Below are 26,575 nucleotides of genomic sequence, written 5' to 3' on the forward strand. Positions count from 1 at the left end.
AAGAATTAATTTCTCCCCCGCTCCTCAGCTTCAATCCATCATTCTCGCCGCCGCTTAACCCCACGCATGCGCGCAGTTGCTCCCCCCCCTCTGCTGGCGCTTGCGCAGTGAATGTTGCCTGCTCCTGCGGTGTTGCTGCACTTTGCTGGAGGAGATGGCCATAAGCAGCGCTTGGATCCGGACCCTTACTGGGGGCATAAGAAGGAGCCTGAAACCGGTTGGGAGCTGGACTTCTGCTCGGGCTGGTGAGAGTTGCGCCTTATCTTTTGTAAAGACAATGGTGGTTTAGTGACACTAACCTTGGGGATGGTGAGGATAAGGCCCAGGGTTCAGTCCCAGACTGTTCGAATGGAAGGTCATCTACCAAAACATTGGTGTGCCTGCCTGTGACAGACCTGAGTGTAACCTGCCTGTTGCTTTCGCTTTTGATGCTATAAGTAAGGGCAAATAGCCGGAAACACTTTGAAAACCAAGCCAAAGAAAGGTTTGTAGGTTATCTAACTGCAGCAACAACGCAATTCCTCCCCATCTATTCTGGGGGAGTGTTTGGTCCTTTCAAAGAAGAAACAAAAGGCGTTCCGTTGGACCGGGAAATGGGAATAAACGGGTTGGTGCCCTCAAAGTGGAGGAGGACGCTTGAGGTGTCGCAGTTGTAGCTCGGAAGAGACTGAACAAGAAGAGAGAAAAAAATGAAGTCTGCATAGGAAGGAATGTATTCTTGGAAGAATATGCTGATATAATCTGGACAGTCTTAATTGTGGATCTTGGGGAAGAGGTGGATGGTGAGGGGAGTAGGCTGTACATAGTTGTGGGAACAGAGGGCTAGAGTGTGTGGAGGGAAGACTGCCAGAGGAAATATAGGTCAATAACTGGAAGATAATTGTGTGGTGGCGTTATGGCTCAGATGAGGGTATGATGAAACGCCTGAGAACTTGCATTCAACCCCTTGAAGTTCATTCATATTTGGGAATCATTTCCTTTGAAACGCACAGACCTTTCCACTTTTCATGGCACTTTACCGAGCAACCACAGGAGGTGCAATACCTGACCTTTTAACTCTTCCCACCTTCCAGGTGAAGTAGCTTTTTAATTTTTACTTCCAGTTTGGGACAATGCATTTGCTGGTTGTAATAAAAGCAGTCTTAATACCAAATGCAGATTCTCAAACTCCACCTGCATGCAGACCACAGTGACCTTGTGCTTCCATTTGCCTGCCACTTCAAATTTCCCGTTTTTCCATTGAAGCCCGGCATAAATTTAAGGAAGTTGGTGCAACTCTGCCCTGAGAACATATTGGTAAAATTTAAGTAGCAGGCCTGTCCAGTGTGTAAGGACTTGACAGTTTTGATGAGAGATCGATAGCTTATGATATTAGTGCTACTTTTCTCTCTACATTGATGTTGTAAAGCCTGTGGATTGTCTTCGGCATCCCCTGTTCAGCTAGTATTTTGCATTCCACAGTTCCATTCTTATTTCTTTTCCTTCCTCTGTCCCATGCATTTCATCCATTGCATTTTCTGTATGTGTGTTTCTAAGTCTTTGCATTTGAGAGAAACGACAGAGGAAAGGATCAGAAAAAGAAACATTTGTACTTTTAAAAAAAAAAAAATTATAGATAGAACCATGTTCATTAAGATCTTGGAGTTTGTGGAAAAAGTACCGGGGGGAGTGGGGGGGGGAAGAAATGTGTTGTGCTGACAAAATCAGTGTCTGTCTGATCAGAACCAGGTAGTCTAAAGTCTTCTGCTCTGCTCCTCATCTTCTTCCAAACTGATAGAGGGGAAATCATTAAAAAAAAATCAGGGTGAAGCGTAAATGTTTTATGTTTTGGTTTGTTTCACAGCTTCTGGAGTTTCGGAGGACATGATGCCAGGTCCATATCCCAGAACACAAGAGGAAAGAGCATTAGCGGCAAAGAAATACAACATGAGAGTGGAAGATTATGAGCCGTATCCTGATGATGGAATGGGGTGAGCTTCTCTCTCTCTAAAATAGATTTAATATCATACACCAGAAAGTAGGGCTGTTATAAATTGTCTCAGGAGGAGGGTATCTATTTTGTCTTGTGCCTTTTCCACAATCTCACTGGTTATCCTCTCAGCCTTCGACCACCAGACAACAGTAACACCTTCATCAGGCTGCTGCTTATTGGTTGCAGCTCAGCATTCAACACCATCATCTTTGGCATATTGCTAAAGAATCTAGCAATTTTCTACGGATGTACCTTTGGTTCCTTAAGATTGTCATAGCCAGAGGTGGGGTGTAGGGGTGGTAATGGGGATAGGATATGCTCCCACTACCTTTGAAATGCTCCCAATGGCGTGTGCCTCAAGTAGCCTCTGACAACCAAGTCCAGCCCCTGGCTTTCATGTGTGGCTTAGCAATCAAGCCCAGTGGAACTATTTCTACTGACAGGAGAAGGAGCAAAGGTAGGTTACTAGCGCCTTAAAATGAGTCGCTTCAGGCAGATGGACTCATCAGCCGTGGTTTGCAACTCATCTAGGAGAAGAAAAACGCTAATTTCAAACCTCTGCTGCTTTGCAGCTGTACCTACTCATGGGGAAGGCTCTAGGAGTAAACTGCCGGGCGGGGGGGGGGGGGGGGGGGGAGAGATATTCAGAACTGCAGTCCCTAAGGCAGTCCTATGTTGAGTTCAATCTGTGTTGAGTTCAATGCTGACTGGCAACTGCTGCGACGCTGCTGGTGCCAAACTGTATCGGTCTCTCCCGTTCATCTGCGTGGAGAGGGAGAGCCTGCTACATGGGCAACAGCTTGCTCTCCATATCGTACTGCTATCCAGACAGTAAGAACGCAACATCCATGGTCGTTCCTGACCAATGGAGGCCTCATACCATGGAGAGCATTCTGACTGGTTGCATCAGTGCCTGCTATGGAGGATCGAAAGAGTCTGCAAAGGGTTATAGACTCAGCCTGCTCCATCATGGCCCCATCACCATTGAGAACAAAGATTTCCAGACATTCACTATCCTCTGGGAAGGCAATCTTTTTTTCTCAGCTGTCCTGAATAGCTGACATCCTAGTGTGCGATTGCACCCTGCAGTTAGACAACCCAGCCATGGGAAATATCAAACAAGAGAAAATCTGCAGATGCTGGAAATTCCAAGCAACACACACAAAATGCTGGAGGAACTGGACAGGCCAGGCAGCATCTATGGGGAAAAAAAAGTACAGTCGACATTTCAGGCCAAGATCATTTGGCCAGAATATTATCCCTATATGTGCTTTGCCAAGCACCTTAATTTTTTTTTTATTTACAATGAGGTCACACCTCATTCTTCTAAACTCAAGAAAGCACTGTGCTTAATCTATCCTCTGGATAAACACATGATCTCAAGAATCAATCTCCGACCAGAAATAGGTCCTTCAGCCTTCCATATCTATGCTGACCGTCAAGTGCTTAACTATAATAATCCCATTTAACAGCTATTGATCCATAGCCCCTGTGTCTTGGTGATTCAACACAGTTTATTGAGATAGCTTTCAGGATTCCAGTTAATTAGACCATCAGTTAATTGATCAGCCATTTAATTAGTACAACTCTGAAAGAACAAAAACTAATTGAGCATGTAGCTGGTATTTCCTTCATTATTTGGGACACTGTGCTGCTTAATTGGGACAGGGGACTGTTGCCGAACAGTTTCTAACTAATTTTAGTCGTATGTACTTGTTTGGCTGTTAGACACTACACTCTGCTTTTAGCCTCACTTCACATCTACAGAAGTCTGTTTTTGTGTTTCTTGATAAATTGTTTGTATCTTCTTTTCTCAAGTTTTAGTTTTCCTTCCTAATTCCAAAGCTTTTCCGGTTCTCTTGCTCATCACATGTATCCTAAACTTCCTGATTTCCACTGTGCCCTACATTACCAGTGCTGCTTGTGGTCTACAAATAGATGCCCCTTGTGGGATTTTAGTTTTATACTCCTTTCACCCTTTGTCACCTCCACCTATCATGTTCCAGCTTCATGCATTATTCCGACTCCCCCCTCCACGTACCTGCCTGAGCTCCCCCTCACCTGAATTCGCCTATTACCCTCCAGTTTCTCACTCCATTGGCTCCCTCCACCCTTTTATACTGGCTACCTCCCCTCTTTCTTCCCAGTCCTGAGAAAGGGTCTTGACCTGAAAAGTGACTGAACATTTCACTCTACAGATGCTGCCTGATGCGCTGAGTTTCTCCATCATTTTGTGTGTTGCTTCAGATTTACAGCATCTGCAGTCTCTCTCATGTCTAAATAAATCAACACAATTGTTTGAGTTTCTTGGCACATGTGTAGATAGTCTGAGTTTTGCATTATGGAAAATTGTAACATGGCTATTTTATAGGAACGTAATCCTTAATATATTGTATAGGGGTGGGTGTTGGGACTGGCTAAAAATGTACAGAACACTAGATTTGACACAGCTAGATTACTGTGTATAGTTCCTTCACACTATAGGAAGGTTGTAAACTCTCTAGGGAAGATTCATAGGGAATTTATAAAAATGCTGCCAGGGCCAGAGATATTGATTAAAGATTAGATAAAACATAAGAAATAGAAGTAAGAGTAGGCCATTCAGTCCATGGCCCTCTGACACCAAAAATAATCGTGGTTAATCTTTGGCTTGCATCACCTTTCCAATTACTTCTGATATTGGTGAAATAAAAGTATATCTCCAATATGTGCAGAACTGAGCCTCTGCAGTTGACTTGAATAGGAAATTCCAAAGTTTCGTTATCACTGAGGTGAAGAAATTTCTTCTTGTCTCAGTTTGTGCCTCTTGTTCCTCCACTTCTCAGTCAGAGGACACGCCATTCTTACATCTGCTCTCCTAAGACTTGTGAGAAAAAATATACAGTGCCTTGAAGTATTCAGCCCCCACAGCTATTTTCACATTTTACTCTCATTTTCTAAATTTAAAATATATTGAAATAGGATTTTTGATCTAATCTACAAAACAGTGTTCATCATGTCAAATCAAAGGGAAAAGTTCCAAAACCTCTCAACAACTAACTAAAAATTAAAAACCAAAATTGTGAGGCTTTTCTGCAACAATGCTCCATGTAGATGTGCTCAGTGGTGGGGAAGGTGTTACCTGTGATTGTCTGTTATTAATGCTGCAACATCAGTTAATTCTTTAGATATAAAATTATGCAAAATTTGCTGTTCTTTTGGCTTGCATAGAATGACTGTAGTGGCGTTGGGATACAGTATTTACGAATTTAATAACATTACATCAGATAAATCTCATAATATTAGAATTTTAATATGATTTCCTGTTTGCCTATAGCAGATGTGAAGTTGGGAATATTGTTGTGCAAGGCTGAATACAAAGTTGGCAGACAAACTTAAAGAAGGTTAAAATGACAATTTAAAGAAGTAATGTCATTTACATTAGCAGTTATAATGCGGGCTGGACAATGTTTTCTTAAAATAAACTAGTGTTCATTTCTTTTCTGTATTGTAACTTGCAATGCATGAACATTTTAACAAAAGCATGTACTAACTATTGAAGCTTCCGACAGAAATCCTCATTGTAAGGTTGAAAGTTTATTTTCCCCTTAATAGATATGGTGACTACCCAAAACTACCAGACAGGTCACAGCAAGAGCGAGATCCGTGGTATACCTGGGATGAACCTGACCTGCGAAGAAATTGGGGTGAACCGGTGAGCAGAAGAAATGGCTGATTGCCATTCAGTTCTTGAATAAAATATTGTATTTCTGGAAACCCTTTCTCCAACTTCAACCTGCTTTCCTACAAAAAATGTGATTTTCCTTTTCCTTTCTGCCCAATTCATGGTTAACCTTGACTGGTTGGCAGTTTGCAACTCTTAATTTAACACCAGTTAGGAGTATGAAAACATGCTTGTTATTTTTGCATCTAATACCTGACATTGAAATTCAATGTGGGATTTTTTTTTTCCTGGTCATGTGGCTCATCTTCAAAGTACGTGCGATCATATATTGAGTCAGTGGAGACCAAAAACTTCTGATCTTGATTTAAATATTCTGAACATGTTTAGAGAAAAGGAAAACAATTTACATTTATATATATTTCCTTGGAGGTATCCAGATGTACATGCAAGAGGTCTGAACAACTAAGTTTTTGGCTGGGGAATGAATGTTGCTCAGTACACTAATTGCTCTTGATAATTAAGTTGAAAGATATAAAGCCTGCCCAGTTTAGATAGAACCTTTAATTGAGTTCATACAATTTAAACTGAATTGCACATATGACTTCAACTGTATTATCTATCCAACTGGAACATGTTCATATTAAATATTTTGAGGCTGATGTATGATTTTTTTGGGTGTCCTGTTTTAAACCTCTTGACATTTATTCCTTATTGCTTTTTCCAGATGCACTGGGATTTTGACATGTTCATTCGGAATCGGGTAGATACCTCTCCAAGTCCTGTGGACTGGACTACTATGGTTAAACATTTTAGTGGCTTTCTAGGATTTATGTTGTTCATGTTCTTTGTTGGCGCATTATTTCCTTCATACCAGCCAGTGGTAAGTTCTTGCTGCAAGTTGTGCTTTGTTAATCTCTCATTCATAATCTAATTTTATCATTTTAAGACACTGCTCCTATGTACTCAAGCATAGAAGCATAGTGGCAGGATATAAAGAACCTAAATGGAGTAAACAGAAAGGCCCCTAATTCTCTTGGGCAGAGCAATGGGTCAGAAACCAATAATAGATTTCAAGTAATCAATAGAAGGATTGGACATGAAGAATTAGAATTAGGTTTATCATCGCTGTCTTGTATGACATGAAATATATTAATTTTATAGTTCGAAGTAATTTTTACATGATTATAAATTACAAAATAGTGGAGAAAAAAAGAGAAAGGAATAGCAAGGCAGTGTTAGTGGGCCAGTCAGAAATCTGATGATGGAGGGTAATAAGCAGTTACTGAATGGTTGAGTGTGGATCTTTAGGCTCCTATACCATCTCTGATGGTAGTTACGAGAAGATGACATTTCCCGGATGGTGGTGGTTTTCAGTGACGGATGCTGCCTTAAGACATTGACTCTTAAAGGTGTCAAAGTTCAAAGTAAATTTATTATCGAAGTACATGTACGTCATCATATACAACCTTGAGATTAATTTCCTTGCAGGCATACTCAATAAGTTCATAGATTTATAACAATAACAACCATAACAGAATCAATGAAAGACCACAGCAACTAGGGTGTTCAATGTGTGGAAAAGATGATGACGATGGTACTGAGGGTTGTGCCCATGAGAGTCAACAACACCCTGCAGCCTCTTGCTATCCTGTGCAGGAATTTGAAGCTACTTGAACCAGAAGTGGAGGAGGGAAATTAGCATCTTTTTTCCCCAAATGGCTGGAGTCTGGAATTCACTGCCTGAAAGACGCTAAAAGAAGGAAGCTTTATCGGGTTTAAAGAATATTTGGATATGTATTCAAAAAGCTCTTACCTGTAGGACCATAAACCTAGATTTTTCAGACTGGTACTAACTTAATGAGCTAAATGGTACCGTCTGTGCTGTAAATTTTCTTCTCTTTTATCTTTATTGTCCTTCCTTCTTTCAGGAAAATTGAAGGTTTGTCCTGTGGTGGACGGGGGGGGGGGGGGAATTAATATTCAAAAGTTATATTAAGTTAAAGTGAATTCTCATAGGAAAGAAAGGAAAAAAATAGCAGTCTTTACCCTCAAATGGTCAAATCAATATAGGAACCAATGTTTGATTTTAATCCTTGGGCATTGTTGAAGGTATACACTAACAAACTATGCAGACAAAAAAAGAGAAACACACATAAAATGCTAGAGGAACTCAACAGGCCAGGCAGCATTTATGGAAAAAAGTAGACAGTTGAACTTCTGGGCTGAGACCCTGGAGAAAAAAGCTAAGTCAGAGTAAGAAGATGGAGAGAGGAGGAAGAAATACAAGGTCGTAGGTGATAGGTGAAACGGGGGGGGGAAGATAAAAGGGCTAGAGATGGGGGAATCTGTTAAGAGGGGACAGAAGGCCATGGAAGAAAGAGAAGGGGAAGGAGCACCAGAAGGAGGTGATGGATGGGCAAGGAGATAAGGTGAGAGATAGTGGGAATGGTGAGGAGGCTGGGGTCCATTACCGGAAGTTTGAGATATTGATCATGCCATCAGGTTGGAGGTTACCCAGTTGGAATATAAGGTGTTGCTCCTTCAACCTGAGTAGGGTAGAGGAGGTCATGGACTGACAAAAAAAGAGATCTGTTCAGTTTAGCTTTATTAGAATAAAGAAGGGCGTCCAGGGGATAAGTAGAGGTGAAAGTGAGAGGGGGGTGGAAGTTTGAAATCAGTGATTAGAAACTGGGTTAAGCATGTAGAAATTATGGACCTGTACTTCAAATTGATAACACAATTGGGCTCCCTAACGCAGACATGACTACTTTGTGAGCTGAGAATGTGTATGTCATTTGAAGACAATAGTACATAATTTAACCAGAAAGGTGATTTTTGAGGTTCTAAAGAGGGGGATTTAAAAAAATAATATTGTATTTTTCTATGCTTGGTTGGGAAGGGACATTGGCTTTTGGAGCGATTTGAATTGTGGTTCATATGTCACTGAGGAAGCACTCTCCTTAGAATGCTGAAAGGGCAATTTGTACTTCATCAGCTGAAGGTCTTAGAGATTATTTTCTATATGGAGACTGGTTAGGTTGATGGTAAAGTTTGTGGAGATGCTATCTTGTTGTTTTGCTTAAGGGGTGGAGCAAGGGGGATGTGGGAAGTTGATTGAGTATGGTCAAAGACCCTTTCAACATTGGTCCAGGGGATTCTTCATTTAAGGAGAAAGGATGGCAATGGTTGGGAAGGTGCTGTTGTAAAAGGTGTGACGAGGATGGAGAATTTAGATGAATGGAACAGAGCTGTGACCAATGGACATGAGGTGGTAGAAGTCAAGTGTGAGCAGGTGCGTTAGAGTGAATTGGCTTACATGAGATAATGGTTGACGAGCTGATGCATTGTAATGGCAATGCAGGTTTTGGGGAAAAGTGAGAAAGAATCAGTAGGTCCAGTAGTGAAAGAATCAGTAGTGAAGTTAACAAATTTCACATCATATGCCAGTGATAATAAACCTGATTCTGATGATAAGCTTCTTTCTGATCTCTGGCAAGGAAGCGGACCCCATTTATTCTGTATTGCTGCAAATGTTTCATTATATGCATCTCTCTTTTAACAAACGTAGGCCTTTTGTGAATCTGCTGCACTCTGATTGCTCAATGAACTAGTCAGGTTTAATTATTAGCAATGCAAGAATCCTTTTAAGTGTAATAATTGTGTAATAAGTGTAATAACAATCTGATTCAGAAGATAAACCATCAAAGATGTGCAATCGTGTTTGACTTAGTTATCCGGACTGTTAAGGGCCTAGTAAGGGGGATATGTATATTGTTCAGGTAAGTTTCCTGAGTCAATATACAGAGGGCTCTGCTCGAGATGGTGCAATAATGAACAAGGATGGGCAAGTACCTGAAGTGAAAGTTTGGCTTTAGTGATCGTAATTCTTAGTTTTAAGATAGTGAATTAAAGAATAGGACAGGTTCACAGATTTAAGTCCTAAACTGGAGCAGGGCTACTTTTGGGAAAATTAGACTAGATCTGGCAGAGCCCAATTGAATGTGCTTGTTTGAAGGGAAAGGAACAAATGGCAAATGGGAGGTTTTTAAGTGTCCAGGAGAGCATTTTCCTGTTAGGGTGGAGGGCAAACCTGAAGTGTTTAGGGAATCTTAGCTGACAAATGATATTGATGCTTTTGTAAGAAAAATGAGGTAGCATATATTGGGTTTAGGAAGTCAAGATTGAGCCAATCTCTTGAATAGTATAAAAAGATTAGGAATACTCGTGAGAGGAAAATCAGGAGAGTAAAGCGAGGGTATAAGCTAGATCTGGCAAGTAAGGTTAAGGAAAATGGCAAGCAGTTCTTTAAATATATTAGAAGAGTGGTTAGGGAGAAAGTTGGGTCTCCTGAGAGATTATCATGGCTGCCTATGTTTTGAGCCACAGGGATGGATGGGATTTCTTCTTGTTGTTTACTAATGAGAACACCATGAGATAAAGAAAACAAATAGAAATATTTTGGAGGACAGTCATATTGCCAGAGAGTGCATTAAGGTGGCTACATCTCTAGGATCTGACTGAGTGTATCCTTAGACTTTGTGGGAGTCTAGAGAGGAAATTACAGAGGCCTTTGGGAAGGTATGTGCTTCATAATGATTCACTAGTAAAATTCCTGAGTACTAAAAGGAGATTAATATTGTTCTGCCAGCATTTGAATAGATAGTCTAATTAGGATGAGTCAGCATGACTGCCCTTGGGAAGTTGTACTTGATGAACGTTTTAGAGTCCTTTGAAGAGGTAATCAAAAAGTTGTATGAGGGTAGGACAGTGCATGTTGTCTCTTTGGACTATAGCAAGAGCTTTGACAAGGTCCTGCATGATAGGCTGGTTTGGAAAGTTAGGTCCCATGGAATTCAAGGAGAGATAGCTCGGTGGATTCAAAATTGCCTTGGAGGCTACAAGCAGAGGGTGGTGGTTGAAGGTTGTTATTTGGAATGGTGACCAGTAACCAATGATGTTGCCACAGAAGTCGGAATTGGGACCCTTGTAATTAATGTTTTATATAAGATTTGGATGCTTTCACACATCTGTTACCTCCCCTTTGATTCTTTTGCTACTTACATACAACAGCAATAATTTATTGTAACCAATTAACTGATAAGAACATTGTTTGGATATGGGAGTAAATGTACACAGATTGCACAGACAGTATCCGATGTTGGGATCCAAACTGGATTACTACTATGCTGACCGTTCTAACTCCTAATCTTTGTCTTATTCACTCATCCATTGATAGATGGCAGCTTCCTTGCATTTTACAAGACAGACTCTTTTAAGTAGAAGTGTGGTGAAACATTTAACATTTCCCTGTTCTGTAAATTACGGTTCCTTATACTCCATGTTGAAGACATTATTGTAAGGTGGTCAAACATTTGAGTCAATAGATAGTATAGTCTAGGATTGTGAGTTCTGTTCTGATGACTGAACTAAGTAAGGGGGCGATTATTTGAACCGATTGCAGAAAATGTAGCTTTAAGCACTGGCACTAATTTCAAGTTGGTGAATATAAAACAACTTTTTTTTTGAATGAGTGAGAAAAATCGGAGTGGGGAAATTGACTTGAGTTTTGACTTAAATTCTCTTTCCAGGCACCAAAACAGTATCCTTACAATAACCTGTATCTGGAGAATGGAGGTTCACCTGATGAAGAACCAGCTGAAGTGATCCACTATGAAATATGACCAGATTTCTATCACTGATTGTTGGGTATATGTCAATTTGGAATTGTTCTTGTATGTATAATTAAATAAATAACTAACTAATAAAATTGTCATCATATTTATGAAAAAATTGTTCCAGTTACTTTTCAGGATGAATCCAGTAGCTGTAATGGAATAGGTCTAGGTCCCAGAAAATGAATTAATCCAATAGTGTTTTATGTTTCAGTTGTCTTTCATACTCAAATTACACTTTTGAAATGAATCAGAACTATCAATTAGAGCAGATTTCATTGCAGTAGCACTGCTTTTAAAACAACCTTTCTTATTCACTTAGACTATAAGAAATAGGAACAGGTCCATTCAGCCCTTCGAACCTGCTCTATCATTCAAAATAATCATCACTCATCCATCAATCCTCAAGTCCACTTTTCTGTTCTTTTCCCATAACCCTTGATTTCTTTACTGATTAGAAATCTAAATATTTTGGGTTTAAATATTATGCCAAGGACTCTGGCCATACCACTCTCTATGGCAATGAGATCTAAAGACTCAACCCTCTGAGAGAAGAAATTCTTTGTCATCTAAGTCTTAAAAGGGCACACTGTATAATCGGACTGTCCTATGAGGGCAAGCATCTTTTCAGCATCTTCCCTCTCTAATCCCTGAAAAGTCTATATTTCATTAAGATTGGTTTTCACTCTTTTACATTCTGATGAGTAGAATCTCACCACCTTTCATCTCATCGAACAATCCCTCCATACTCAGGATCATCCAAGTATACCTTCTCTGAACTGCCTGCAATGAAATAATATCTTCTAAACAGGAAGACTAAAGTTATTAAATGGTCAAAGTTGAGTTTATTAGTATATGCACAAGCATGTGTCTGCACAAAAATCTTTCAGCAGCATTTGCAGGCACATAGCAGCCTACAAGCAGCATTCACAAGAGATTTTTAAAATAATTACGCACAATTTGTCTGAGAAAGAACACAATTAGAACAAACAAAATGTACATTTTAGTGCAACATGATTAGGGTTGTGCCAATTGGTCTAAGAGGAGAATGCTTCAAGGGAAGTAGCTGTTGAACATGTAGCTTCAGACTTCTTTGCCTCCTGACCCTTGGTACATTTGAGATGATGGCTTGGCCCAGGTAGTGGGGATCCTTGATGGATGTTGCCTCCTTGAGGCAGCATGTCCTATAAATTCTACATTTGTGGGGAGGTACGTATTGTGACGTATTGGGTAAAGTCCACTGCTCTGTGAAGCTGCTTATGTTCCTGCACATTCAAGTTACTGTACCAGACCTTGATGAAATCAGTCAAGCTACTTTCAAAGTACATCTGTAGAAGTTAAAGTGTTTGGTGATGAGCTGAACCTTCTTAACCTCCTAAGAAAGTAAAAATGCTGATGTGCTTTCTATTGCAGTTTGGCATTCAATTCTATCATCCCTTCAAAACTAATCAATAAGCTTCAAGACCTTGGCCTCACTAACTCCCTGTGAAATTGGATCCATTATTTCCTCACTTGCTGACCCCAGTCAGTTTGGATTACAACATCTCCTCCACAACTTCCATCAGCACAAGTGCACCACAGGGCTGTGTGCTTAGCCTTTAGTCTACTCGCTTTATGCTTATGACTATGTGGCTAAGCACAGCTCCAATGCCATATTCAAGTTTGCAGATGACAGCACTGTCATAGGCCAAATCAAGTGTGAAGACGAAGCAGCATATAGGAGGGAGATTGAATATCAGGCTGAGTGATGCCACAACAACCTCTTACTCAATGTCATCAGGGCAAAGGAGCTGATTATTGACCAGGAGGAGGCAACCAGAGGTCCATAAGGCAGACCTCATTGGAAGATCAGAAATGGAGTGGGCCAAGGACGGAGCAGGAAGCAGCAGTGAGACATCCTGTAATGATCAATAAACCAATGGCTTGGAATCAAATGACCTTGCCTGTGTCTCAGGGCTGGGTGTGTCTGCACCCATGCTACCTCCTGCCCTGGCACTCCTCTGTCCCACACCCTTCCCACAGTCATCCACGCCACCTCCTGCTCTGGCACTCCTCTGTCCCACACCCTTGCCATTCCCAAAATCCTTTGCTCCCACTAAATAAATCACTGCTTTATTTGGAAGGAGTGTTTGTAAAAAGGAAAGAGGGAAAAGAGCAAGGAGTTGCACCTTCTGAATCTACAATGCAACTGTAGTGAAAGTGCAGAAGGCTTTGTTGGTAATTATGTAAAATTGTCTGGATTTTGAAGAACTCCAAGAAGATTGCCAAGTACCAAAATTCAAGAAAAGCCAAATACAGAAAGCAAGAATCAAAATCAGAATCGGGTTTTATATCACTGTCAGTTAGATGATCTTGTAGCACAGTTAAGAGATTAGCAAATATGATATTGTGACCTTCACTGAGTTGTGGATGAAAGAAAATTAATCATTGGGAACTTCACATCCAAGGATACACATTGTATTGAAAAGACAGGCAGATAAGCAGAGGCGATGGGATGACTCTGTTGGGGAAAAAAATGAAGTCAAAGGCATAGAAATGGGTGACAAAGGATTGGAAGATATGAAATCCTTGTGGGTAGAGTTAAGAAACTGTAAGGGTAAAAAGACCCTGATAGGAGTTATCAGGTTGCAGGACATTGGTGAATGCATAGGGAGCATTGGAAACTAGGTCCTGACATGCAGTTGCTGAGTACAAGATTTGGGATCCCAACAAACGGCACGGAGCATGCGAGTTGGAGCCTTGCTAAGTGGGAGTGAAGTGAAGGAACCCAGTGAGTGCAGCACACTATCACCTGGTGAGCTGAGATGCTAAAGCATTGAGATTTCTGAATACAGAGATTGCAGATTATCAGATGTTCACTACAGCTGGGTGCCACAGCGATCAGTGTTGGGGTTTCAACTATTTATGATTCGCTTGGCTCAGAGGGACCAAGTGTCCTTAGCTAGACCCCTTCATGGTACAAAAATATTTAGGTTTGTGAATTGTGAGGGGAATACAAAGACCTTGTGAAGGAATATAGACAGGTCATATGTGGGGGAAAAGTAGGCAGTTGGGAATATGATGAGTTCATCCCCAGATAGTTTAGCTACAATTCCAAGTATTATGAATTATAAGTTTATTTACTTTGGATGAAAGAATCAAAAAGCGAATTTTCAAACAAGGTGAACTTACAAAATGTTGTGGTACAAAGGTATCTGAGGGTCCTAGTGCATGAGTACAAAAAATTAGCAGGAAAGAACAATAGGTAATTAGGAAGATATCTCCTCAACAATGGAAAAACGTATTACGGTTGAGTGTCCAGTTTGCAAAACACATCTACAGTATTTAATCCAGAAAGGTGAATCTTAACCTGCTACTTGTTTTTTTTAGTTCTCCATTTCACTTCCACTCTAATCAGTTTGTTTTTAGCCTCAACATTCTCACTTCATGGTTTTGCTTTCTGTTCTTGTTCATTCCCCCTTTGCTACATCCCTGGATAGTTTAGCTACAATTAAAAAGCCATCCTGCTCTAATTTGTGTCATAATGCTTCTCTCGGTGTCACCCCATCAGCAATCCCTTTGTTCTCTCTATTCGTCTATTTTTCTCTACAGATTAGTTGTTGGCCAGAAGGAACCACAATCTACAAATCAATAGATTGGGATTAATCAAGGACAGGGGGTGAGCAGAAATGTTGAACAACATTGGTTGTAGCCCTGGACTAGAGCTAGTAAGAAGGTGACCCAGGTAGGTCAGGTGACTTTAAGGCAATGGGATGGAGGTCCATCAGTTCAACTGATGAGGAACACTATAAGATTCAGGAGCTCCAGACATGTAAGGGAGACAACTCTCCAGAGACCAGCCATCACGGAAGTGGAGGATCCCACGGATATGTGGAGATTGTGACCGTGAGGAATCCCTGGTCAGCATAGATTCCTTTCCCGGGTAATGCCTTTTCTTTTCATTGTTCATGGAAGGTCAGGGAATTCTAGTGGGTGTGCACACATGTAGTTAATTTGTGAACCCACGTGCTTTTAAGTTGAGACATTGAAGGCTACCTGTCAGTAAATACAGATTCTCTCTGTGCCTCTGATCATTATTACAAGTATATTGAATATTTTAGCATTTCGTATTTCTGATGGAATGGAGGAACATGGATGATACACGGGAGGTGGACATTTATTATAAATTGGCATCGGGTTTGGCACAAAATACGATACAGACAGGAAATAGATACATGGCTCCTATGGGTAGAAAATAGATTCATGGCTCCTGCACTCATATTGCACTATTTATTTTTTGTAACTTATGTCTTGCACTGTAGCTCTGCTGTGAAACAATAAACTTCATCCACTCCATCCGCCAAAAGTAGAACTTCCCGGTGGCCAAGCATTTTAATTCTGATTCCCATTCCTATTCTGACATGTCGGTCCATGGTCTCCTTTTGTGCCAAGACGAGGCCACCCTCAGGGTGGAGAAACAACACCTTATGAATTCCGTCTGGGTAGCCTCCAAACTGATGGCATGAATATTGATTTCTTCTTCCGGTAATAACTTTTTCTTTTTCCCAATCTTGCCTCTTACCTCTTCTCACCTCTTCCCTTTCTCCTCTCCTGTCAGATCCCTTCTTCCCCAGCCCTTTACCTTTACCTGGATTCACCTATCACCTTCCAGCTATCCTCCTTTCCCAACACCCCCCTCCACCTTTTTATTCTGGCGTCTTTCCCCATTCCTTTCCAGTCCTGAAGAAGTCTCTCGGACCGAAACATCGACTGTCTATCCCTTTCAGTAGATACTGCCAGACCTGCTGAGTTCCTCCAGCATTTTGTGTGTGTTGCAACGTTTAATGATTAACACATTCAAGATGCTGGAGAAACTCAGCTGGTCAGGCAGCATCTGTGGAAAGAAATGCACAGTCGACGTTTCGGGGGAGACTCAAATTTCACGATTTATGTCAATAATAATAAACCTGATTCCCTTCAAACTGTAACTTTGATCTTTCTCTCCCTACAAACATTGCCGGACTTTTTGAGTATTTACAGCATTTTCAGCTTTCCTTTCTGAAGATAGTTACTTTGCTTTCAGACGGGAAAGATTCGATGTCAATGAACCCCGACGCAGGATGCTTCACCAAGGTGGTCGAGATGTGGCTCCGCCCACCAGTCACGTGCCCACGACGGAACGGAGGTTGCGCGCCGGCGCAGTTGCCACGTCGCGGCGAAGCGGCGTGAGGGAGCGGGGTCCCTTCGCTGTGTGGATTACTGCCGATGTCCCGACGGTAAGCGGCGGCCTGCGTGGTGGGGCGCTGAGAGGCCGGCCGGGCTGCGTGGCACGGTTGACGCGAGCCAGGAGCGCGCAACAGTGGGCAAGGGGGTAGGCCTTAGTCCCTCTACAGGCCCCGACCCTGCTGCCCGCCGTATGACAGCGCTGGAGTCTTGAGCGATCTCTTGCCGCTTTACCCGTGGTTCCTGCCCAACTCCCCACAGCCCTTCCTCAGCCATGGAGGCTACAGTTTCCAGGCTTCTCTGTTACTAATGACTCTGAGAAACTCCCATACAACTTCTCAGCTCCTGTAGTCGAGCTCGGAATCCCCGCCTTTTTATAAACTTTTGCATTTGGAATCACTGTCGCCTTGTGTTCTGATTCACGAAATATTTCAGCTAACAGCCCAATCTCTGCGATCCTGAATGACTTTTAACATCTCTATTTTAATATATGTGTAAATACCTTGGATTTCTGCCTCCAACCTCTCCCAGTCCCAAACTTAGAATCTGATCAAACTCTTATCCCACCCATCACCCCCTCTGCCCTTACCCACTTCACCCTTGTCCTCTACCCTCTGACATTCCTCTTGTCCCAGTCCCCGTAATTTGCGCCGTCCTGGTCCCTCCCCTTCTCCCAGCCCCACCCTAATCTTCCTAAATCTTGTCCTGGTATCCTGGACTCTCAATTCCTCCTTTTGCAATCCTCTCCCCCTCCAACACCTCTTCCCCTCAAGAATAATTGCTTCTCAGATGAGGTGCCACTATGTAACTGAACTTAAAATCTGGAGTTCCCTTTGAATCTGCGTCTGCACTTATTTTAGAATCAATTCCAAATAGTCATTTAATCCCATTCCCATTATAAATTATTTCCAAATTTGTTAAATTTCCAAAGAAATTAGAACTGCTCAGCAGATTGAGTAGAGGGAAAAGCATTTTATCATTTTGATAGATGACTTTTTATCAAAACAAGGCTAAATTAAAAAGCAAATGTTGTAAACTGTGAGAAGAGTTAGTGATGTTTGTGCCAGGCTGGAGGATGAAAGACTGGATGTTAAACAAGTGGTGGTGTCAGCTGAGAGGGACTGTTGAATGGCTTGTTGATCACTGTAAATTAGTCTGTAAGGAAAATGTGTAAATAGAAGGCCTTTTATTTTAATTCTCTGTTTAATTTCTACTCTGACATTTGTCTTTGGTCTTTTACACTGTAGAATGAGGCCAGGCTAAACTTGTCAGATAGCTTACATCTAGAAACGTTCCAGCCCTTGGGAATTAATACTGAATTTAAAATTGCAGACTTGTAGTCTATCCAATTTGTATCAGAGCTGTCTAGTTGTGATGAAAGATCATCAAATTGTGACATTAACTCAGATTTTCTCTACCCTCCTGCTGCCTGACTTGCTAAGTATTTCTAGTATTCTGTTTATTTCAGATTTACAACAGTAGTGTTTTGTGTCTCACTGATGAAGCATTAAACTTTGTTTCCTTCCTCAGTAACCCTTCATTCTGTTTCATTCTCTTCCTGATCAATTAGCAGTAAATTAATAAGCCTTCACCACTGTCTGTCAGTTGGCAGCACCACCACTAGCTGTATCCTTAAGGCTTTTGGCTTCACCTTAACAACATATCCCCTCTGTTTTTGCCTCCCTTTCTTTGATCTCTTCATCTTAAAACATATTTAAGTTCTAACTTTTCTTTGTTTTAATGAAAAATCACTAATCTGTAACTTAGCTGCTGCCTGATCTATTGAATATTTCTAGCATCTTTTTTAAATTTCAGATTTACAGCATGTTGGCAGTTAACACTGGTTTTAAAGTTTTCTGTGTCTATATATGTATATACAGTATGTATTTGTGTATACAGTATTTTGTGGTGTTAGGCACCCTAGATTTTTAATGTAAATGTTGTTTTAGATGTGTATTTTTGCCTCCTGCATTAGTGTATCAATAGAAAAGTGCAAATTTTAGCTTTGCAAGCATTAATTTTCAAAAATGTAAATGTTAGAGAATTTTTTTGTATTTTGTTAAAGAAAGTAACATGTAAGTAATAGACCATTTTTCAAATAAAAACTTGATTACTTTTTGGGTATATAGCCCAGCACATGATCAAACAAAGATGACAAACAGGATGCTAATAATCAATGACATAATGAGTTGAATGAACTAAACTGAGTAACTGAAACAGAAATGGTTGAAGGAATCAAGCTGGGCGAAGACAGCCAAACTAAAAGGTGAGGGTGTGGCACCTGTGACAGTCTAGCCTTCGAAACATCAATTCCATACCATGGTAAAAGTGAGCATAACAACAAGACACAAGGAGGTCACCCTGAATCAGCAATGTGTCTTCCAAGTACACATTTCAAAGCAGGCAGGAGGTTTCAAGATGTGCTGTCCAAACTCTTCTGAAGAAGCACAAAGAAATAGGCAAGGTTGAAGACCAGAAACACAGTATTCGGCCACAGAAACTGAGTGCAGCAGACGAAAGACATCAAACTGATGTTCCTTTTAAATCATAAGAAGTCCACCACTGCTATCAGCTCTGAACTCACAGAAACCATTGGAAACCAAGTACACCCCTCTACAGTCCAGAGAAGTCTTGTCAGAAATGGTCTTCATAGAAGAATTGTTGCCAAAAAGCCATCCCTTCAAAGTGGAAACAATGCCAAGAGACTCACCTATGCACAAAAAGACAAGGACTGGGGTGCTGAACAATGGCAGCAAGTGCTCTGGAGTGAGGAGTCAAAATTTGAAATTGTTGGCTCAAACAGGAGGCAGTTTGTTTGTAAAAGAGCTAGATGAATGTCTGCAGCCAACGATGAAGCATGCTGGAAGTTCTCTGTAGTTCTGGGGCTGCATTTTTGCAAATGAAGTTAGTGATCTGGTCAGAATTAACGGAATCCACAATGCTGAGAATTACAGGCAGATTCTCATTCATTGCGCAATACCCGTTAGGGAGGCATCTGATCAATTCCAACTTCACTCTACAGCAGGACAATGACCCCAAACACCTGGTCAAGATCATAAAGAGTTCTGTTCAGTGAAAAAAAGAACAAGGAATTTTGTATGATCTCCACAGTGCCCTGATCTTAACACCATCGAGGCTGTCTAGGATTATCTGGAGAGACAGAAGCAAGTGAGACAACCAAAGTCTGCAAAGTTCTCCAAGATGCTTGGAAAAACCTACTAGCCAATTTTCTTATAAAATTGCATGGCAGTGTATCGAAGAGACTTGATGCAGTTTTAAAGGCAAAAGGTGGTCACACCAAATATTGATTTGATTTAGCTTTTTACTGTTTTGGGCTTTTCTAGTGATTTTTTTTGATATTTAGAAACTTCATTATTTTTGAAAGTATCTTCTCTTCACTGAATATTTTTACATGTGCTGAAGACTTTTGCACAGTATTGTGTGTGTGTGTCTATACAGTACTGTGCAAAAGTTTTGGATGTGTTTGTATATATAAAATATAGCTTTGCATATATATACATACAGGTTTATCTTTGCACACTTGATACTGTGAACTCTTGCCTCCTTTTAGCACAGTGAGTTGGCAGCTGCTAAGAAGCTGACTGGTTCCATCTCAAGGAATTCATTCTTCAAAATTAATATCTGGGCATAATAGCAATAGAAGATCAATAGATTAATAGAAAATCTAGTCTACGTCATCTAGGCAAATGGATGTAAGGATGATGGAGGGATATGGTCAAGGGGTGAGGAGGAGGGATTAGTGTTTGGGTGTTTTTGATTTGCTTTTTACCTGGTGTGGCACAACTTTGTGGGACGAATAGCCTGCTCCTGTGCTGTACTGTTGTCTGTTCTGTGAATGATGGTAGGTGACCTTGACGAGAACATTGTTTACTTTCTAATATTGGGCAGTTTGTCATGATCACTTTTTTTGTTTCAGGCTAATAAGATAAAATGAAGCTGAAGGAGATTGAGAGGACAGCTGTTCAGTCCTGGAGCCCTGCTTCACATCATCCCCTTTATTTGGCCACAGGTAAATGCAGAAAATGCTTCAAATCACAAGTATCTTACAATGTAAAGTTTTTAAAAAATTGCTTCCATTTTGGAATTGGTGGTATTCTTATAAGCAATTTTGCTTATATTTTTCTTTTGGTATAGTTGTTAACAAAATATCTTTTTTGTAAATATATGTGATCATAACTTCTAAATGTGCCTTTCAAGCGTTGTTACTGGATTTTAGTTATTATAGTCATTTGGTGTTAGTTAATATTAACTAGGTCAAGATACAGTATGTTCTGCATCTCTAAAAGTGCCTGAAAATCAATATCCGGCAAACACTACTGCTGCATAAGTTTGACATTTTAATTCTCTTAGCAGTTTTTTAAATTGTGTGAAAGGAATTTGCACATTATACAATCTTGAATGACTTGATTGAACATTAGTGCATGAAGCAGTGTGCATTGTCCTCTGACAGCACTGGCAGACCATAGCATTTATTGAACTACTCTTTGTACTTCAGTGGATTACCTGCAGATCCAGCATCTGCAGATTTTCTCTTGTTTGTACCTGACCAAATAATGGTTTTACTGTGGGTCTGTGTCCAAAGGCGTGTTATAAGAGTCTACAGCTTTTTATTGTCATACAGCAGAACTCCTTGTTGAAGTAAGCAAGATCAGGACATATTAGATAGATTTGAATGTCAGTAAAGTATTACTAAAGTATAAAAAGAGCAAGTGTGAATTTAAATAGCGGCTTTCTTGAGCGCTACTTCCTAAGTACCTTATAGTTAATTAAGTACATTGTCAAGTGATTTCTATGCAGAGGTCTAGCCCAGTAACAACCGTGTGTAAACTTGTAGTGGTAATGGTGGAAGGATAAATATTAGTGAAGGGACCAGGAAGGCAGTCGTCTCTTTGAGTAGTGTAATGGTGTTCTGCACTTGAAGTCTTGGTTTAATATTTCAACAATAACCAACTGTATTTGCATAAAATTTTTAACATATAAAACAACCAGATACGCCCCACAGAGTTACTAAAATTGACATCTCAGATGAAAAGTGGCAGCTTTCACAATATAACACTCCAACTGTAGTATTCTGAACAGTTAACCCTGATAATGTACTCCAGATATTATCAGGGTTGACTGTTCAGGATATTACAGTTGGATTCAATATTGCTCATTTCAGCAACATGATTATCAACCTGTATAATAGTGACTGTGTTACTTAACTAATCCCCCATTCAGCAACGCATTTTCATGCTTTCAGCCAACATCATTAACATAATTTTCTTGGCCCCCATCTCTTGTTACGCAGGGCATACAGCTCAAGACTGATGATTGTAGCTTTGGGCACTTAACACAATATTTAATAGCACATCTGTATATATTCAACACAACATAGGAATGTGGATATAAAGGCAATCAGAAAACGTGATTCCTTAGTTCATGGTCCTTGTCCATATCATAAGTGACTTCAGCGCACTGAATTTACAACAAGGTGCTTTGGCACATCCTGATGTTGTGAAAAGAGCTATAAAAGTGGAGTTTTTTTTATCTTTATTGTTTTCTTCACCGTATATGTTACATTTCCAGATCCTATCTGCTTTTCAAATTGTTCAAACAATGGTCATGGACTTATGGGTAACTTTTGAATAGTTCATTAACATCACTTTTAAATTGCTTAAATCTATCAGTTATTATTGTAGAGTAAGTTATACTATTATCCTTTAAACTATAGGTACCTCAGCACAACAGTTGGATGCTACCTTCAGTACAAATGCAGCATTAGAGATCTATGAGCTGGATTTTTCAGATCCATCATTGGATGTAAAGTTGCGGGGCTGTCTACCTGCGACCACCAGGTAAATATGTGGTGTACATACCCAACGTGGTAATAATCCATAAATTACTAAAGAGAATTCCTGGGCAAATGGCACTTGTTCGTAGTAGAACCTAGCTGTTTGACTATTGGGCTAAATTCTTATAGAGGGACTTGTTGCCTACTTGGAACAGTCTCTGATCCATACCTCCTTTTACGTCGCTGACTCCTTTGGTACTGCTTCTCGCACCTGTGCTGAACTCATCTATTTTATCACCTTTGCCTCTAACTTCCACCCCACGCTCAAATTCATGTGGACCATTTCCAGAACCACTCTCTTAGACTCCATCTTAGAGAACAAAGTACCCATTGACTCCCACAGCTACCTTGACTATATCTTGTAAGGCTGCCATTCCTGTCTCCCAATTTCTCTATGTCTGCTGCATCTGCTCTCAAGATGAGGCCTTCCATTACAGAATGTCTGAAATACTGACCTTTTTCAGGAAATGGAGGTTCCTGTTTGCTGTGATTCATGAAGCCCTTTCTGATGGCCTCTGTTTCTTGGACTTCTGCACTCGCCCCACCTCCCTCCAATTGGAACAGAGATAGAGTTCCACTTCTCCTCACCTCTCACTCCCATTAGCCATTGTGTCCAGCTCATCCATCCTCAGTCATTTCCACAACTGCATTGTTATCCCACTACCAGCCTCATCCCTTCCCCACCTCTTTCTGCTTTCTGTAGGACTGCACCCTACACCACTCCGTAGTCCACTTATCCCTCCCTTATCCCTGGCATATTCCTGTATAATTCCAAGAGTTGTAATGCTTATTCTTATACCTCCCTCCTCTCTTTCATCTGGGGATGTTAAACTGCCCTTCCAGGTGAGACAAAGGTTCCCATATACCTCTTTCAACTTCATTCACTGCGGATAGCCTCCCAGTGTGGTCTCCTCTACATCAGCGACACCAAGCACAGACTGGAAACCAACTTGCAGAGCAGCTGCATTCATCTTGAGCTCTCATTTGAAGGCCATTTCAATTCCTGTTTTCATTTCCATGCTGAACTGTCCATGCTCGGCCTTCTCCACTGAGTGAGACCCAACACAAACTAGATGAGCAACTTATATTCCCTTATAGTGTCTACAACCCAATAGCATGAGCATTGAGTTTCCCAGTTTTAGGTAACCAATCTCTCTGGTGTGCTTTCCCCCTTTTCCCACCCTCCCTCTCTCCTCCTCTCCTTCTCCCTTATCATCACCACTCTCCATGCCCCACCCCAGCTCCCACCATCTCTTCCTCCCTCCTTCCCCTTCCCTGTTGTTTCATTGGCTTCTTTTCACCACCTCCCCTCCCTTTTTTATACTGACCATCTCTCCTCTCCACACATACAGGGTTCTGATCCATAACATTGACAGTTTCTCCCCGTGTACTCTTCAGCAAATGTTGCTCAGCCCATCGAATTTCTCCAGCAGATTAGTTGTTCAAGGAACTCTTGTTATGTAGCATAATTTTGAGGAAATAATAGAATCGCTAGCATTATTCTGTATAACTTCAGCAGAACAGAAGTGGCGAGATGACTTGTATGAGGATTAATGTGGTTCAAAAGTTTCCTTGGGATGTACAAAGAAATTGTATGTGGTAAATGTTACAGATTTCACAAACTTATTTGGAGCAACCATGGTATAAGTTCTGACGGAGTCATAGCAGCTGGAGGGGACACTGGGACCATCACCCTTTATAGCGCAGAACAGATTCTTACAGCTGGAAACGATCCCATCATCGGCCAGAGTTCGAAACATGGGGGCCCTGTCCGAGGGTTGGATTTTAACCCCTTTCAGGTATTGAAACTGTGGTATTGCTTATATTTAAAAGCACCTTCACTACTGAGTAATATATAGTATTACTTGCCGCTCTGTTTATCATTTTACAAAATAGCAGGAAACTTTTATTTTGTCATTTTTTTTGCAAAGTAATTAATATGTTTGTAGGCTACTACTCCCTGGCATCTATTGTGCGTTTAAAAAAAAAATCATGAATTGATTACAGAAGTACGCTGTAACAAAAGGGGAGGGAACATTGACTTAGACCATGAGAGGCCTGCGTCAGGCATTTTCATGCCTTACAAGGTGCAGATTGGAAGTCTGTGTGGGGCGCCACTCCTCGCACAGACACTACAGCAATCACTAATCACTAGAGCAATGTGTGGTTAAGCGCCTTGCTCAAGGGCACAATCACGCTGCCACAGCTGAGGCTTGAACTAGCGACCTTCGGATCACTAGACGAACGCCGTAACCACTTGGCCACGTGCCTAACACAAATTTGCTGTATAAAAATTCTTTCTATATTATCCAAAGACTTGCAAGGGTCTTCAGTTTTCAATTGGGCTGCCTAGTTTTTCTGTTAGGAGGGTAATAACAACTTGAAGGGGTGGGGGGGGGGGTACAAAATACATACTTCCAAAAGTTGGTAGATTCCTCCAGCATTCCTCCTCCTGTATTCAGTATGACTTGGTGGATAATAATTCAAGGCATATTGTCAAGAATAGTAAAAATTATTGATTCTTTATTCATTAGTGCTCAATGCAGTTTGTGGGAAATGTGATATCACTTAAATTATGCTGATGGTATCTTTAGATAGAAGTCTGTTCAAGCAGTTTTAACTTGTACAGAATGATCTGGCATTATATTTTTTGACACAATCCCAAATATCCTCCGTCTAACTCTGGGATTTTTGAATGAATTATTTATTCTGCTATACAAACATGGCAAAGAGTTGAGATATGATTTTGAAGAGGTTCAATTGTCTAAAGGAAACTTGTAATCTAATAATAAACAGCAGCATGGTTTTGGGAGGCAGGGAAACACTGTACCGTACTTATCCAAGTTAACTGCAATGCTGGTCAGGTTAATTGATATTTCTGCAACATGACATGACTTTTAGCAGTGACAAGAATAATGCAATTTGAATTTATCAAAGAAGTTCGTGAAGGGGGAAAAATGTGTAACAAAGATACGGCCAATAAAGATGCTCAGAAATGTTCCCTATGTCTATTTAGATTTTGATATTTCAGTCACTCTGGATGGTAGACAGAATGTACTGACATTCAAAGGGCTTAATTTGAAAGGATAGGTTGTGTATAGCCCAAGTTATATCACTTTGTACTGTTTAAGATGATTATAGGATTTGATAGGTTAGTTAGAGAGAAGCCATTTCCTGTAGTGAGGGAGTCAACAACAGGGAGGGAAAAATAATTTAAATTAATAGATATTTGTTCTGTAGGACGTTAAGGTATGTGGATGGCTAAAAATCAATTCCTGGTATAATTAAATATCAGACCCGACACCGGGGGTGGGGGTGGTTACAGCATGTTTTAACCTTGTTGCTGTATTATGAAATGTTGGGTTTGACCTTTGAATTATTGTTTTGTTTTTCTTAGAGCAACCTGATTGCTTCTGGAGCTAATGATTCTGAGATATATATTTGGGATTTAAATAACTTCAGTACACCAATGACACCAGGAGCAAAATCACAGGTATGTTGCAATTATCGACATTGATGTATACTGCACATCGTATCGAGTTTCTGTTGATTGTACAGATAATTGCTGGACAGAAATTCCTTGGTTCACAGGAGGGAGGCAATGGGGTGTTGATTTGTTCAAGTGCCAACTCCTGATCATTACTCATGATACTTTAGCCTCCTTTTTTGAGTATATAAACAACACAATTAGAATAGCAATCGTAACTGATACCCTACTTTTAATATTGTGAATGAATTTTTATATATATTGAAATATGTTTAAATTGTCCTGATTTCAGTACTTAAAGCTCAATAAATAGAAACTGCAGTATTTTTCCAAACTCTGTATATTTGGACACCACATAAAAATATTTACTTAATCTTCTTTTGCAATGAAAATAACACAACTCTTTTGCTCTCTTTTTTCCTATCTAACCATATACAGCAAAGAGAGGTAAGGTTTGAATTGAGAATTCTGTTTGTAATATAAGGATCTGCATAATTAACTCTGCAGAATCTCTCCTTTTTATGTGCTTTGCCTATTCTCTTTTCTGCCCTTTTGCTTTATTCTGCAGCTTTTTTTTTACAATGTAATGTGGCTTTAAGTACAGTATCATCTATGTTTCTTTCCTGTTGGTCGTAATGGGTGTGTAGCTCCCTCTGCATAAAGGTTTTGTGAATTTGCTCTCTTCTCAACATCGAATAAATGTGGGTCACGCTGACAACACACA

General features: G+C 40.5%; 2 protein-coding genes across 3 annotated transcripts in view; both read left to right on the forward strand.

Moving 5' to 3' along the window:
* The first annotated feature begins 95 nt into the window (after positions 1-95).
* Positions 96-11,421, forward strand: ndufb8 (NADH:ubiquinone oxidoreductase subunit B8). Its single transcript, XM_072282518.1, has 5 exons — positions 96-245; positions 1,844-1,970; positions 5,567-5,666; positions 6,361-6,516; positions 11,225-11,421. The coding sequence occupies exons 1-5, from the start codon at positions 155-157 to the stop codon at positions 11,315-11,317; spliced, it is 567 nt and encodes a 188-aa protein (XP_072138619.1). The 5' UTR covers positions 96-154; the 3' UTR covers positions 11,318-11,421.
* Positions 11,422-16,458: 5,037 nt separating this feature from the next.
* Positions 16,459-26,575, forward strand: part of sec31b (SEC31 homolog B, COPII coat complex component) — a 93,378-nt gene continuing 83,261 nt past the window's right edge. For both annotated transcript variants that reach the window (XM_072282519.1, XM_072282520.1), the window contains exons 1-5: positions 16,459-16,563; positions 20,448-20,540; positions 22,245-22,368; positions 23,977-24,163; positions 25,762-25,857. In XM_072282519.1, the coding sequence (XP_072138620.1) occupies positions 20,462-20,540; positions 22,245-22,368; positions 23,977-24,163; positions 25,762-25,857 (486 nt within the window). In that variant the 5' untranslated portion in view covers positions 16,459-16,563; positions 20,448-20,461. The remainder of the gene's footprint in view (positions 16,564-20,447; positions 20,541-22,244; positions 22,369-23,976; positions 24,164-25,761; positions 25,858-26,575) is intronic.

This window comes from Mobula birostris, chromosome 18, assembly GCF_030028105.1.
Source record: "Mobula birostris isolate sMobBir1 chromosome 18, sMobBir1.hap1, whole genome shotgun sequence".
NCBI lineage: Eukaryota > Metazoa > Chordata > Chondrichthyes > Myliobatiformes > Myliobatidae > Mobula > Mobula birostris.